Source organism: Epinephelus lanceolatus, chromosome 3 (assembly GCF_041903045.1).
Source record: "Epinephelus lanceolatus isolate andai-2023 chromosome 3, ASM4190304v1, whole genome shotgun sequence".
NCBI lineage: Eukaryota > Metazoa > Chordata > Actinopteri > Perciformes > Serranidae > Epinephelus > Epinephelus lanceolatus.
In genome coordinates this window covers 10,851,370-10,867,500 of record NC_135736.1, presented here as the reverse complement: position 1 = coordinate 10,867,500, position 16,131 = coordinate 10,851,370, and the positions used below count along the sequence as shown (strand labels likewise).

The 16,131-nt window shown below is 42.9% G+C and overlaps 1 protein-coding gene across 2 annotated transcripts in view; it reads left to right on the top strand.

The window, feature by feature from the left end:
* Nucleotides 1-16,131, top strand: part of LOC117255135 (uncharacterized) — a 22,843-nt gene extending 6,712 nt beyond the window's left edge. The window contains exons 4-20 of one of the 2 annotated variants that reach the window (XM_033623749.2): nt 1-156; nt 4,005-4,117; nt 4,200-5,249; nt 5,415-5,601; nt 6,455-6,579; nt 8,387-8,645; nt 8,925-9,052; nt 9,153-9,249; nt 9,370-9,492; nt 9,771-9,943; nt 11,365-11,462; nt 12,635-12,762; nt 13,039-13,219; nt 13,406-13,550; nt 15,392-15,468; nt 15,693-15,739; nt 15,832-16,131. The exon at nt 1-156 is cut by the window's left edge and continues 28 nt beyond it. In XM_033623749.2, the coding sequence (XP_033479640.2) occupies nt 1-156; nt 4,005-4,117; nt 4,200-5,249; nt 5,415-5,601; nt 6,455-6,579; nt 8,387-8,645; nt 8,925-9,052; nt 9,153-9,249; nt 9,370-9,492; nt 9,771-9,943; nt 11,365-11,462; nt 12,635-12,762; nt 13,039-13,219; nt 13,406-13,550; nt 15,392-15,466 (3,038 nt within the window). In that variant the 3' untranslated portion in view covers nt 15,467-15,468; nt 15,693-15,739; nt 15,832-16,131. Of the gene's footprint in view, nt 157-4,004; nt 4,118-4,199; nt 5,602-6,454; nt 6,580-8,386; nt 8,646-8,924; nt 9,053-9,152; nt 9,250-9,369; nt 9,493-9,770; nt 9,944-11,364; nt 11,463-12,634; nt 12,763-13,038; nt 13,220-13,405; nt 13,551-15,391; nt 15,469-15,692; nt 15,740-15,831 lie in introns of both variants that reach the window. The other variant, XM_078164881.1, reaches the window with a different exon arrangement.

Genomic DNA, 16,131 nt, shown 5'->3' with positions numbered 1-16,131 from the left:
GGTGGGGCAGCCCACTGAAGCTCTCCTGCCCGGTGCAGCTGCCCACTCCTGTCCCCTCTCTCTCCCACTCTGCCCCCTCAGTCTTCTGCTCCCCCTATGGCATGGCAGTGCAGATACCAGGGCAGGAGCAGAATATACAAATACTAGGAGTCATAGGTATGTTTGTTTTAAATGGGGATTAATGCTGAGTTTTTTTCTGAAATCATTTGTACTATATATCTTTAGTATAAAAGAATCCATGTAGAGTACAGTGTGAATCTTATAAATCAACTCAGTGTGAAATTCGGAGCAAATGAGTTGTCTGGACACAGTTCCAACATGGAGGAGGCTGAGCTGGCAGCTAGAATGGTGCCACCTCCATAAACAACACTTAACAATGACAAAAGTGCTGACAGAGCCAGTGGGCAAAACTGAAGGGTGGGCACTAAGCTTCAGTAATGATATTAGCCGTAACCACCATATGACCACAGTGCAAAGCAGCAGTTATTATCTAGCCGGGGGGATACAAACATGAACACCGTGGCTGGACCGGTTTACCACAACAAACCACAGACAAGCTCAGATTACAGAGGGAGCGTGACTTCATTCTCTGCTCAGGACGCCTTCACTTCAGTGTTTCTTTAAATAGCAAATAGTGGTTTGCTGTGTTAATGCTCTGAATGTCACATATAGGACCTTTTAATTAATTTGTTCATAATATATTTTGTATTTGGAAATCCAAGTTAAGCTGAACAATACTTAAAATCTAGATTTAAATCAGACGAGGGACAGTGTAGAGTTAACATTCTGCTGTTATCAGTTTCTACACTGGTACATTGTAATTTTTTGTGAGATTTATAACGGTATCTTTTAACGCTGTGTATTTAGATTCAGAGTATTTAAATGTGACTATGATGATGCCAACAAAATGAGGGAATATGTAAAGGGTCATTATCTATCGCAGTATATTCCCACCAGAATTATATTCCTGGCAACACGGAGAGGGCTTTGAAACAGCACTTAGATCTTTATCATGGAAAAAAAACATGAAGGGTCAGCAATTTCCTAAGACATTTTAAAGACATTTCCTGGAAAGAAATAAAGTGTGTAATCTGACACTATGTGTACTGAAGCTCTGAGGCTGTTATTTAGTTACTGATGAGTTAATAGATTAGTTAATTGTGTTGAATAGGTGTGTTAATTTGTTGTGGTTTTCCAGAGGTTTTTCAGGATCGTTTGTTTGTGTCTTTATTTACACATATAAAACAATTAAAAGGATACAGTGCATAACATAACAACATAAACAAAGGAAGGACATTCTTCAAAAAAGCACCCAGTTTAATTACTTTTGGTTTATCTGATCGCAATAACAAAATTAATTTAAACATACACGGTTTATATAATACTTTGGCAAACACATTTCTCTGTAAGTCATTAAACTTACATTCTGACATTCAAACAAAATATGATAGTCATCTCCCGCACAATTGTCATCACAGAGGTTGCAGATCCTCTGGTTTCTGTCCAGCCCTTTATATCTTCCAGTGACCTTATTAATTCTGGTGTTGTTTTCTCTAAAATTACAAATAACCTGTCTGTACTTTTTGGTTTTCATGCAACAAATACCTCTCCAGTTTAAACTCTTGTTTGATTTTGGCATATACAGTGGTGGAAAAAAGTTTTCGGACACCCTTAAAATTTTACACAATCTCAAATATTATCATGAAATATTTGTGGAAAAATCTTTTTTGTGTTTCAAAAGGTGTGGCTGCATTAGACAGATACAAACAAATACAAATTATATTTTTTTGTTTATTGTTTACAAGAAAAACTAACAAAACTAAATTCTTGACAGTTTCAATATGTCAGTTCTCAACATTGTCGGTATCAGAGTCAACAAATAACAGAGAATATGTTCAAAACTGAACAAAAAATAAATAAACCATCACATCATCAAATTAATATTTAGTAGTCCTGCCATTGGCACGTAGTAGAGCTCTAATCCTGGCTGGCATGTTCCCCACGAGCCTTTCACACTGTTGAGGGGTAATCTTGTCCCATTCTTCTTGAATTACTGCTTTTAATTCTTCTAAATTCTTTGGTTTATGCTTTGAAACAGACCTTTTGATAATCCACCACAGATTTTCAATGGGGCTCATGTCCGGGGATTAAGCTGGCCACTCTAAGACCTGGATACTGTGCTCCTGCAGCTAAGTTCTACTGGCCTTGGATGTGTGGCAAGGGGCATTATCTTGTTGAAACATCCAGTTTTTACCTCGACGGAACAGTGCACGCGCAGAAGGGAGCATGTGGGTTTCGAGAATGGTACAATACTTGGTAGAGTTCAATGTGCCATCACAGACAGTGAGATGACCAACACCAGCAGCACTCATGCATCCCCAAACCATGATACTGCCTCCACCATGCTTGACAGTAGGTACTGTACATGCTGGAGATAATGCTTCGTCTGGCCTTCTGCGTACGCTCACATTAGTAGGAGGAAGATAAAGCTGGAAACTGGACTCATCTGACCACAAAATCTTCTTCCAGTTCCTGGCTGTCCAGTTCTTGTGTGCCTGGGCCCAACGACGCCGGGCTAACCTCTGTCTCTCATTGATCAGGGGCTTCTTGATAGCCTTGTAGGACCTTAAGCCATGATCTAAAAGTCGGCCACGTACAGTGAACACTGGACACCAGTTTGGTTAGACCACTGCTGCTGAAGCTCCTGTGATGTCATTCGGCGGTTTTGCCTGCACATGCGGATCAGGATGCGGCCATTTCTTGCTGAAGAAACCCTTGGACGCCCAGATCTTGGTTTGTCTTCCAAGCTGTTGGTTCGTCTGTATTTCTGCAGAGTGTATCCAACTGCTGAAGGACTGCATCTGCACTTCCTGGCTATCTGGCGGCAGCTGTACCCTTCCTGGCTGAGAATCTTTATCTTCAGGCGTGTTTCCTGCGTTAGGTTCCTTGTTTTAGCCATTTTTGTGTCTGAAGAACTTTCAAATGTGCTGGCTTTATGTAGACACGAAGCTTGGCAACAAAAATTGTGTCTTTTAATAAAAAGAACGACTTTCATCACTGGTACCAAAATGACCCAATACTCAAAATTTCTTATGTATTTTTATGGAACCAATCAATTTTAAGTTTTTAATGGCTTTTTTAGGATTTATTTAGTATTTTGGCTGTGACTGTACTAAAAGAAATTGCACTTGAAGACCTAAGAATGATTCTTAATGCAATATTTCACAAATGCATGGGGTGTCCGAAAACTTTTTTCCACCACTGTACATCGCATGATGTCATACTTCTGAGCTCACTTTGCCACTTTTGTATAAACTGATCTTTTAGCCTCTATTCAACAGTTAGTTTTAACCAGCTTTTGTGTGTGTCAGAGGTGATAGAGGGTTTCTTTACCCTCTATCAGCCTCCCCCAGTAGACCATTATTCTCTTTTTAACTGCAATACAGAGTGGATGTCATCCTTACTTGTATTTAAAAGTGTCATTCTCTGGGCAGCATATTACAGGAAATAATTACAGCTATTTAATATACATTATTTGTATGCATCTATACACAAATGTACAGTACAATGTATAAAATATATATAAATATTTGACATTTTATGTTTTATTTATTCACTTAGTAGATACATTATATTGTCTGCAAGTTTTATTGAGTTGTTTACTAAACATTAAACTAAAATATAAACTATTTCCCTGTAATTAGTAGTATACAGTTCTTTCCAGAGCACCACCTAGGAAATTATGGACTGGTAAAACAAATTGTCACTGTTTTATTTCCTAACATGATCCTGATCCTTTAATTATTTATTTTGTTGGCCTGAAAATTGTGAAATTTAAACATCCTGAGTCTTAAAAAAAAAGGGTCTAAAAATGTGTTTTTCAACTGCATAATGTAAACTCTCTGAAATAGATAGGCTACCTCAGTGGTCTCTTCAACTCTGAATCAGGACCATTATCAACTGTATAAGACTGACTACAAAAACATGTGCAAACCTCTTCACAGTGAATGGAGGCTGGGCTCAGTTTGTATCCGAAGAGTGTGCGTACCGTGTCCCCTCCCATTCTGGGGAACTTGCCTTCTTCATCTCCTACGGTGCTCCTTGTATCACTAGCAGAGTAAGTTATTAAACTTGAATGGCTTACTGTGGTGGGCTGCTGGCTTGTACCAATAATAATTTTATGTTGGGCTTCTTTTCAGGATGGTTTTCACCTCCATTATATATCAGATGATCAGGAATACATTCTCTCCTGTCCAGCCAATCCTCAGTTCCCCTACGTCCCCTCTCCTCCTTCGTCACCAGTTGACCCTCAGATCCCCTCTGTCCCAGATCCTGCACCCACCTCCCCTCCTCCTCCCCCACCTCAACCTCCAACTCAGGAGCATATTGCTCAGGTTCCTAACTACCCCCACTACCCTTATCCTGGACTCCAGCACCCCCAGCTTCCCCAGGTCTACCCTCCTGGCCCACAACCTGCCCGCCCACCTCGACCCACTCCTGGCAGTCCTCCTGGGACCCAGCCCCAGCAGCCCCAGGGGTTCCTCTACCCCACAGGGCCTGGCAAGCTGCCCTCTTCTCCTGAAGAGCACCAAAAATACCCTTCCTCTCCTTACCAGCCTCCAGCACTGCTACAAGCTACATCCAACCCAGATCTTAACGTAGTGCAGGAAAGTTCTCTCTATCAAGTTCCTAAATTGCCTGTTGGCCCTTCACAACATGCATCTGGTGTCCATTACCCTTATGTGCCTTTCTACTACCCAGCTCCAACCTCTGCTACAAAAAGTACTACTACCACTACTATTTCTCCAGCTACCCACCCACCCAAACCTCCAGCAAATCCTTATTACTCTCAGTATTATTTTCAGATGCCTTACTATCCTGTACCAGCTGCAGCACCAGTGACTCAAGCACCTGCTCCTCTCCCTCCCAGCCCACCGTCACCTCCTCCCTCTCCACCAAAACAACCTATAGGTCCACAGTACATAGGTGGTCCATTTTATCCCCCTGCTTCTCACTATGAATGGCCCCTCCCTGGTCTTGGGGTGCAGCCTGCTTCCACTTCACTTCTTACTCATCGTGGTATTGCTCCATCTCCCTCTCCTCCACCTCCTACCACCACAACTACCACCAAGTCAGTGGTTCCCAAACAGCCTGACAGTCCCAGCCATCCCATTGGCCACGTTCATCCCCAAAGACCCATTTACTTCTCACCACCCACACCTCCACTGCCTGCCAAAAAGAAAGCTCAGGTTAGTCCTCACGAAACTCAGGAACTAGTGACTCCACAAGCCGCCTGCCCCCCATACGCTCACACCATTTGTAGCCACTACCTTCATCCCTATTACCACTATTATTCCTATTATCATCCTCTTTACCCGCCACACTACCCTCCACCTTACCCTCCTATGCCCCAGTATCCAGAGACTCAGCCACCAGTGACCCCCACAAAGCCTTCAACCACCACCACTACCACAACTCCTGCTACCACCGTTTCTACCACCACAGCTGGACCCACTCCACAGGTCCCCTATCTCCAGTGTCTGAAGGGGAAGATGGTTGTCTTTCTGCCTTTTGCTCACCCAGACTCCATCCAGGTCAGAGGTCAGTGTTTGTGTAAACATAAGAGCTCTTTGTGTTAGTAAGAAGTGTGGCTTTTCACGTTCTTCAAAGAGAGACAAATATCTAGCCTGGGAACCAGACAAATCTGTGAGCTCCGGTTTTGTTTGTTCTGGCAGATGTGTCTGGTTCCCCTCCCACTCAAACAGTTTTCAACCCAGCCAGATCTTGGGAAGGCCAATCACAACCATTTATCTAATGTGGGGCAGGTTTGTTCAGATGATTGACATAGCAGCATCACTGGTCTCCGCTCCGTCCAATGCAACTTGCCAGATCCACAAAATTCAGGCAAAGTTGTCAAACTAAGCAGCGCTGATCAAATATGAATCAGGACTCTGTTACTGCATTGCCTTTTACTTGCCTCAGATGTTTTCAGAAACATATTTTAATGTACTGTTTAGCTGTAGTTTGAGAACGTTGACCAGAGAGCCATTTTTCCTGCTTGAAAACAGTGTAGTGTGCATATACGTATTTTTATACATTTGTATTCTGTAATGAAGTGTAGAAACTGTTTTAATTCCTCCGGGTAAACTGTATTTTGTCTTTTAACAGACTTCTAATTGCAAACTCAGAACCTAGACGTTCTGATGATGACTATTTTACTTGTTGGTTCTTTTAATTTTACTTTATCCAAGCATCTTAAAGTAAAAGTGCATTAATGTTTAAACAGTATATTGTTGCCAGTCCCAGATGAAGAACAATACTGATATCCACAATATGGTAATTGTCTCAGAGACACACCATCAGTGTACCTAGATCTATTTTTACTTCTAAAATTGAAGAGTATTGATTCTTTTAATGATATCGAAGATCAAACAATCCTTGTTTCTAACATCAGACCAAATGAAGACATGGCTGTTTGTCTCCGCTGTATCTCCACTGTGTGGGTACATGCTGCAGATGGCTGAGGGCTCTGGGGTAATTCTTCACTCTCCTCTGCCTGCCTGCCACAGCCAACAACGGGTGAGAACTTCAATAATGCCTCGTCACTGCCTGCAAATGTGTCATCTTTATGTAATTGCTCTATTTTACTAGTGCCCCTGTTTGTAAAGAAATTATGAGATTGTATCTCTTTGACGTAGTTTATTTATCTGATGACTGGATGAACTTGTTGGAACACTCTTAAATTTAAAGCCCCCATGAAATTGCGTTGTGTAAGCCTTTTAAATCATGATATACAGTAACATAGAGGTTCTTGGACACCATGAAGTCTGGGTGACAGGTGTGTATGATCAAAAGCTCTTGACTTGGAAGGAAAAGACAGAATCCTGCACCTTATCTGTCATGTGTAATCACTTTATTGACAATGTGTCTGCCCTTTGATGAGGGTCTGAGTACTGAAGTTTAGGGAGTTTGGTCCATGTAAAAAAAATATGCACGTTGTCAGTATCGGTAGACCTGTAATTACAGCAGCTAATCAGTACTATAATAATGACAATGTAAACATGTAAACTCTCCAATCTCTCTTCCTTCATCTGGTGCCGAGTGTACTGTAATGAGCGACGGTGAGTGAGCTGTACACAGCATGACGTTCAGCAGTGTAACAAGCCCTTTTACACAGAGATTGCACTATAGTGCTGCCACGAGGTCCCCTCTTCATGCCCACTTTCCATTTTCACACAGAACCAAATGACGGCGGCATCGTGTTGTTTCAGTGTGTGATTTTAGACAGCATGCCGGCATTGCAGAATCAAAAGAGGTGTGACAGGCATGACATGTAACACAACAGCGTCGGCCTCTAGTGTGACATGTAACAAATGTGACGGCAAAGCTTTCTCAATAAAGCAATGGCAAAACATGGCATTAACAACCATTTACTGCCTCCTGTTAATATGGTGGCCGATTTCATCCTCTGCTCAGAGGCTAAGAAGCTCTTGGACCTCATTATTTTCCCAGACATTTTAGGCCGCTGTTTTTTCTTCTTTGAGTTAGCTGCTAGCTGCTACCAGGTACTTTTTAAATCTCCCGCGTTGGATCGCATGCATAACACATCATCAAAAACGTTGCACCTGCCAGCTGTTCCGTTAATACAGGCATTGTTCTGGCACTGTTAACGACATCTGATGGCAACTCAAAGACGAGACAGCTCTGTTCCCCCATTCCATGATTGTACCTTTTATACAGGACAGTGAGGCCACATAACGGTGTGAAATTCCGGCCTTGAAGAGGCAGTGTAAAAGAGGCTACAAATAATAGGGGTCCCCTCTCAATACACTACACAGTGTGTACATGAAGCACTACTAATGGATATGTACTATAGATTTGAAGAGCTCGCAGTTGTCACTACACTTCATTGGGTTCTTTGCAATTCACCGACCAAGTGTGAGTCGATTAGATGGAATGGTTGTTGAGAAAATTGAAGGACTGACAGATTCCTTCCATTTTACTAAAGTGTTTCTTAAATCTGTAATTAAATATTCAATATGCATTAATGCAATACAGTTTCACCACAAAGAACAAAATATACTGGATTTACAATACTGGTGGTTTGCACCACTTGGGTTGTAGTGATTTTTGACACCCTCCTGCTTGTATATAGAACAGAGGAGCAGTTTTTCTCAGTCACCAGCTCATATTTACGATTAATCCCATATGGACTCAATGCTGCATTTGCTCTGCATGCATGTGTTCTGGGTGGAGTTTTTTTATGTTCTGTGTAACCCAACTGGTGAGAACTCTGTTTTTTTTGCAGTCTCTATTTTTAAGCAGCTCAGTTGGAAACCATGCGTGGTGGTTCATACTGACTTTATTGATCTCTCGTTCTCTTCAGACTCCCACGACCATTTCCTTACCTCTGAGATTTTGGGACCTTTCCATGGCGCAGTATAGGATTCTGGACCTGCAATGTTCGTATCAAATGACTCCTGAAACTCCTGCACCAGTTACCCCATCTGTGCCCCCTACTCCACCCAGTACCACCAAGGGCAATGCCAACCCGCCTGTTGTCCCAAAGCCTAGAGTCATCTGCTCCTCCGATCAGATGATTGTGGAGCTCGCCTCTGGTCCCATCTCTGGAATTGTTGTTAAAGGTGTGTGTGTGTGTGTGTGTGTGTGCTCATGTATGTTGGTGTGTATGTTCCAGGTGCATATGGTTGCCATCAGCTCTGCATGAGTTGAATTTTAGCAGGGTTCAGGGGGGCCTCTCTGGTGTACAGTGGAATGGGGGTGGGGGAAAGGTAGGCTTGGTTTTTGTTTTGACTGGGCTGCACTTAGGCTCTGTGCCTTGCCATGCTGAGGGCTATAATTGTGCCATTTAAAGTCTACACAAAAATAGCTTATTGTATGTTTTCTACATGTACTTTTTTCAGACATAAAAGGGAACAAAATGAACCTCCAGGATGCCCCAAAGCACTGTGGGTATTCTGCAAGAAAAGGCAAAGATGGCAAAATCCGCTTGAGTCTCCAGTTACACTCGCGCTGCCACATGAGTGTGCAGGCAAGTATTGACTCAGATTTCACACTGAGCACATGACCTTTTGTATAATTGACCATTTGCTGTACCCATTAACTCTTGTATAAACATTTTTCTCTAAAAGGGTAAAATGTACATCATCGTCGTCATCTTCATGACAGCAAATGGGAGACAGGAGGCTCAGTTTTCCTGTCCAGTTGTTGTCCCAGGGCCTGGACAAGGTAAATGGTTTTTATGTTTACACCTCTGAAAGGCTATTCAATTTGCCAAAGGGTGTTTTCTCCCGGCCATTCAGAGTTATTTTAACTGATGCGGCTGACATTTGTCGTGCTGTCCCTTAGAGTGCAACCTTCCCAGCGAACAGCGTCTCCCCTGCGGACGCGGCTCTCTATCCCAGCCACAGTGTCTCTCTATGGGCTGCTGCTTTATCAAGCACCCCTCCGCCTGCTACTACCCCATGGATGGTAAGCTGCAGTTTGCATTCCCACTGGCATTTTCACGCCACTTAGCTGAGTACAGTTGAACTGTTTTGGATACGGAAATATAAGCGCTACAGCTGCTGGATGTGTGTGAAGAGGCACATTGAGGGCCAGCATAGCATGATTCAAGCTGGCAGTGACACAGAACAGGAAAAGGGTATAAGATACCTTGGGTCTCATTATCAATTGCCTCCTGAGATTTCTGACCTTTTGTTAATCTGACCTTTACATAACTGTGTGTGCGTGTTTGTGTCCTCCTCCAGAGTGCACTATCGACCGCCACTTTGTCTTCTCTGTGCCGGCCTCCCTCACAGACCCCCCTCTTAACCCTGCTCTGCTTGTCGCTGCCAGCAACTCCACCTGCACACCTCAGAGAGTGACGTCTGACTACGCCTTGTTCAAGATCCCGATGGATGGCTGTGGGACACGCAGATTGGTAAAATTTAATGAATGAACGTTTCCCAAAATATTAGTTATTATGCCAAATTAAACAATGAACTGATTATGTGAGTATTTCCTGTGTTTCCTAACTGCCGTAAAAGCTGGAGTCGGCAGAAATGTGGTAAAGCGGGAAAAAAAACAACTGCAGAATTCATATGTCCTATGTCCCTCCCACCACAGACGGGGCTTCATATTGTAACCCAGAGTTTCCCATACATGGATTTATTTAAAGGCGCTGTATGTAAGAATGTGGCCAAAACTGCACTCAAATTCAAAATACTGCCGCGAGTCGTGTCTGCCCCCCCCTCCTCTACAGATTCGAGGTTGCTGGACAGCGGCACGCTGGAGACTGATTTGTTTGCCCACGGGCGGCTGCCGTGGCAGGGCTGCATCGCCGCGTCCTTGATCTTCGGTTTTCCAGCTCAAGCAAGTCCGGCTTCTCTGCTGCTAACGCTGCTGCCGGAATACAGCTGAGGAGGAGCCGGCTGCTAATGCTATGTACCGGGACACTGCTAATGCTGCTGCCGGGATACAGCTGAGGAGGAGCCGGCTGCTAATGCTATGTACCGGGACACTGCTAATGGAGCTCAGGAGACGGAGCTTTGGTTGGCACACATCAGCACACATCCCCCAGCCCCGAGTGTCATTGCAGGCTGGTGGTCAGCAGCCAGGTCTAACCTGTGTAATGGCAGTAACAGAAAGTTTGCTGATCCAGCAGGGAGTCGGGGCTATCCAGTTGCTGGGGGCTGAGCTGGCTGGATTTGGGCTGCACAAAGGCTGACAGGTGGTCCGTCTCCAGAGCTGCTGCCCGCTCTCCTCAGGGCAAGTTCATCTGTAGTGGCGGGGAGTGAGGCAAAGGACACACTTATTCTAGGCTCTAGTTAACGTTAGCATGAACATGAAATAGCCGAAGCTGCGAGCTTTTCGCTGAGGTTTGTAGAAGGCTAAATTATTAGCAATGTTTTCTCTCCATCTATGAAACACACCAATATTGAAACATTTAATTTATTGTCAGACTCTCTTTTGGACTCCTTCTGAAAAGTCCACCATCCTTTTTGGGTTGCTTTGCAGTGTAGGCAGTTGTTAAATGCTAGAACTTTAACTTCTCTGCAGAATTCTTTGCCATTGAATCAGGCTTTCCCCGAACACCTTATGACCTGTGATTTGCCAGAGTTTTCTGTCACAGCCTCGATTTTTCAATGCCTGAAAACAGAGCCAAAAGGAGGCACAGGAGTCTAGTGTTCTCTCAGACCACTTAAATTACAATATGTTTATGATGGGATTTTTGCCCAGTGACGTCAAAATTAAACTGCCAACCCCAGCTTTAATTCATCATCAGTCAACCACAGATCCTGAACCATTCAGTATTTACAAGTGTCCACATAATAAATAGCATGTCTGATTCTGTCCTGACAGACAGCGGGGAAAACAGTGATCTACATGGTGGAGGTCATCAACAAGGTTCAGGCGATCAGCCTCAACTTTGGCACCATCACAAGGGATTCTCCTGTCAGGTCAGAGCATGTTGCTATTTATTATTAGAGTGAAAGTTACCTGTTCAGAGAGGATTAAGGGTTTCATTTTGACCAAATACTGAATATGTTTATTTAACTGTTAAAGCTGTTGTAAGTTTAGTTAAAGTCCAAAGTAAAATCAGTTAATCCTGCAATGACTTCTGTTTTGGCCGCTTGGGGGAAGCGGAAACAAGTTATAAAGATATTGACATCATCATCATCTTGTGTAGGGGGCAAATTTGTTCGCAAACAGTTGCTTATTTACACATTCAGCTGCAATGGAACATTATTATTTATGTTGTTGTGTTTGTGTCCACATGATGAATCAAATTCCAGTAGGTACTCTTTCTAGCTCTATTTTAGTCTACATCCTCACTAATATATTTTTGTTGTAAAATTCACAACTATTGCTGTGTTTACGCCTAGCATCCACAATACTTAAGCGTTTTGGAATCCCTTAAAGGGAGACCTTTTGACAAAGCCGCTGACCCTGTTTTAGTTTGAAAAGTTCAGAGTTGGGTTTTGATCTGGAGACTTTTGGAAACAATGACGCAGAAGCCCAAGTTCACCTCTTGACTGGGTCATATAAGTCACTACATGTCAAGCCCCAAAGCATTATAGCAAGGTGTACATACCGTTTGTGATTTTAATCCTGTTCGTGTCGGTACTCCTTTCCCATTGCCATGGCTTCCTCTGGTATTTGATAATGTGTCTACTACTACTCTGATATGTTGTCGTATTTGCTTTGTAATGACTGTGTTTCCCACCTTATACTCAGGTGAAACGTGCAAGCTCAGTGTACGTGAATGATCATGTGATGTGTGTTTTCCGGCATGTCCGTAAAGATGGAGATTTATTTTGAAACGATTATAAAACAGTGCTCTAAAATGGATTAATGTGGATGTGGCCTTAGCCTCTACCAACTCCTGATGGAAATATCTGGCTCTTCAGTAGCTAAATGCTCCACTATGCTCACCAGCTAGGCCAGTGGTCTACTATGTGATTGCAATGTTCAAAATTTGATTTCGGCTCAGGGAATCCTCCCTGCATTCTGTTTCACCATTTTCACATTCGTCCATCAAATGAAGACAAAAATGCCAAAAATAGATAAATAAATAAAGCCAAATGCTTAGTGTGTATTTCCATTACCATGTTTTCTGTCTCATTCTCAGGTTGTTAGTAGAGTGCAGGTTTCTGCCGGGCACAGTTCTAAGTGTGAGTTACTTGGTCAAAACTCCCACCCTGGGACCTGAAGTCAAGACCCAGGGGATGCTTGGAGTGCAGCTCAGGATTGCCAAAGGTAGATGGTCTTCATTTCCATGCTAACAACTGCGTTGCATAATATTACTTATACACCTTATGATTTTGTGTTGTTGTGCACAAGTATATGCCAGTCAAGTTGGATGGAAGCTGATGACAATCAAAATAACAGATCTTACTGTACTCATTGTATCAGCGCTGTATGAATGCTTCACACACATTGTGATCAACTGTCGGAGAACTAGCACTGAGTGGGTGAAATGTGGTTCAAGAAATAACCACCTCCTATTCCAACACACCTCCTTTTTTGTTCTAGATGCCCAGTACAGCAGCTACTACCCTCAGTATCACCAGCCCCTGCAAATGCTGCTGGGGAAACCCCTCTACCTGGAAGTGCGTCTTCTCAACGCCCCGGACCCCAATTTGGTGCTGTTGGTGCACTACTGTGTGGCCTACCCGCGCTCCGGAAAGGCTGTGTGGCTGCTGCTGTACAATGGGTACGCTGAGACATCTACAGTAAATATTTAGGAGGGAGGTACTCGGGAAGGAACAAGAGATCGACTGCACATAATAATAATTTTTTAAGTGTTTTTTACTGGAAGGAGATAACAAGAAAAATCAAAAGTACATTTTTGATGCCTATTGCCCGGGTATCAAATTGACTTACTAATGTTACTCCCCAGATGTCCCAACCCCTTGGACCCAGCCCTGCAGCAGGCTGTGCTGTACGATCCTCGACCGCCCTCTCCCCAGGCTCAGACCCGCCGCTTCACCATCAGCACCTTTCAGTTTCTTCCTGATGGGGAGTTTAAGGACCCGAATGAAGAGGTAAGTATATGCAGAGACCCTCTAGTTTTGTGAATAACAGTGGGGGGCAAAAAAAACATCTAACTGTATTTATTGTGTTCTTTTCATTATTTTTTGAGGCATCTTGCAGTATTTCCTTCTTGGTGTCCAGACTTTAATTTAGAAGTCAGGTTGAGGTGTTCTATCAGCATATCACATTAAGAATTATTTATGGCAATATTTATAGGAATAGTTTGATATTTTGGAAAATACACTGAATTGCTTTCTTACTGAGAGTTAGATGAGTGGATCTGTACCACTATCATATTCGGAGAATACATACAAAGCGACAGCGAGCAGATAGTTATTTTAGCTTAGCACTGAGACTGGAAACAGGGTGAACAGCTAGCCTGGCTCCATGTAAAGCGGGGATGGACATCTTAAGTAATACCCATATTCGAGAACTTGCATTAGATAATTGTAGAGTACAAGAGTATCTCAATAAGAATCTAAATTGGCCAACAACAGAAAACAATTTTTAATTCATTTTTCGAGCTAGGCTTCAATTAGGCTATTAAACTATAAATTTAAAGTTAATATAAAAAAATCAGCAAACTTTCTGTTGCTGCCATTACATAGATTAGATGCAGCGCTTAATTATCGTGTCCGGAGTCCCAATCTGCTCTCCTCCTTGTCAGTTCAAGGTCTGCCCAGCTGGCACAGGCTAACCCAGCAGTAAGGGCTAATATTCAACATAGTGCCGTTCAATGATCCCGACAAACTCACATGGACATTTAAACAAATCGACTCTGTTGTTAAACCCTATTAATAACTGTTAAATAACGCTAGGTTTGGACTGCCTCTCACTGACTGTCCCTCTGTGCTGAGCTCATACTTGCAGCACTGGTCCCATGATAACGAGAAACGGCAACAGCAGGGCAAGGAGGTGCTGAGCGAAGCAATACACTGCACACAGCTCTACATAAAATAAGATTTTACCCATGTTAAATAGTAAAAGAATATATTTAATCATGTTCATATGAGAGTTGTGGGAGGTTGGGTGGCGATTACTTTATATCTTTAATGAGTGCTGATTTACAAAGTGAGTACTATTAAAGTACTCATGTCCATCTTTAGTCCAAAGGTAAAAACAAATCTGACTACCAGCACCTCTAAAGCTCACCAATTACCTGTTATACCTTGTTTGTTTAATTGTAAAAATGAAAAGCTGTGCTTTGGTAATGAAGTGCTGGTGCGGGAGCCAAGCATTCTTTATGCTATGCTTAGTTAATTAGCTGTTGGCCCAAGCTACATATTTAATGGACAGATAGGAGTGTGGTATCCATCTTCCCATATAACTTTTGGCAAGAAAATGAATAAGCACATTACCCAAAATGTCTCACTATTGCTTTAAGCATGCTTTGCCTATTGTTTTCATGTGCGGCAGCAAGGGAAAATTTTTTACAACATGCAGCTGTTTGCCTGGAGCGCCTCTGAATTGGCCCCCTGGGAATCAGTGAAGTCTTATCTTGGAGTGACTGTTGGCGTTGGATCTTATTCTTTAAACTCCTGTCTCGATTTTGTGTTTAAAAAAAAAAAACAAACAAAAAATCGACTGTCCCCTCAGTGTCACTTTAAACTTTTTTTTTCTTTTTTTTTAATTTAGCATGGGCATATAGTCCATGGAAAATGAAACCATTGACAGCTGTATCTCTAAATCTCTTAAGTCAGCATTCATTACGAGGACATGTGGAGAGGCCATTTTGTTAACTGCAAATTCTGGCCAAATCTCAATTGGCAGCAGCTGCGAGTCATAGTACGCTGCACACTCTCGAGACTGGACACTACATCAATTCCTGCTCTACTTTTGCCCTCCCTCTCAGATTTACTTCATGTGTTCAACTGAAATCTGCTCGCCACGTGATGGGCCCTGTGTGGAGGGATGCTTTGGCCAGTGATGGTGAGGAAAATGAGCACTCTGTCCTCAAATCACCCACCACACCCTTATGAACTCTGGAGGATCGCATGAAAACACCCATGAATGAGCCCCATTACAACACTCCTGACTGAGCACAGTCTGAGAGCCAGTAGTAGCTGCACTTCCATATGACAGCAGGACAATGTTTTAGTAATGAGGAGAGTTTTGAATTATTTATCAAGGCTGATCCATTTCCTGTTTTCCAGTTACGACATGGGAGACGTTTGAAGTTGGTTGAGATGATGATGATCTGGTAAACAGCACTTAATGTGTTTAGCCCATGTAACAATACACCAATGTTACTTTTCCATACTGACATATCTCCTCTTTTGTTCTCCTTTTCAGGCCTCAGAGATCACATGTTCAACCACCAATAAAAGCTCTTAAAGGACTCGAGTGTGTGCGTGTGTGTGTGTGCATGTGTGTGTGCGTGTATGTGCGCGTGTGTGTGCGCGTGTGTGTGTGTGCGCGTGTGTGTTTGTTCCACTAGGTTTTAAAGCAGGAAGTGGCACTCCATGAAAAAGTGGGAGGCAGCATTGTTTACATGACCGCTTGGCTCTTGTGGACTGAGCATGGTTGAGACTCAGACTGACTTGCTTTGCTGCCCTTCATGTGGAACATACAGCAATAAATGTTTGAGATAAC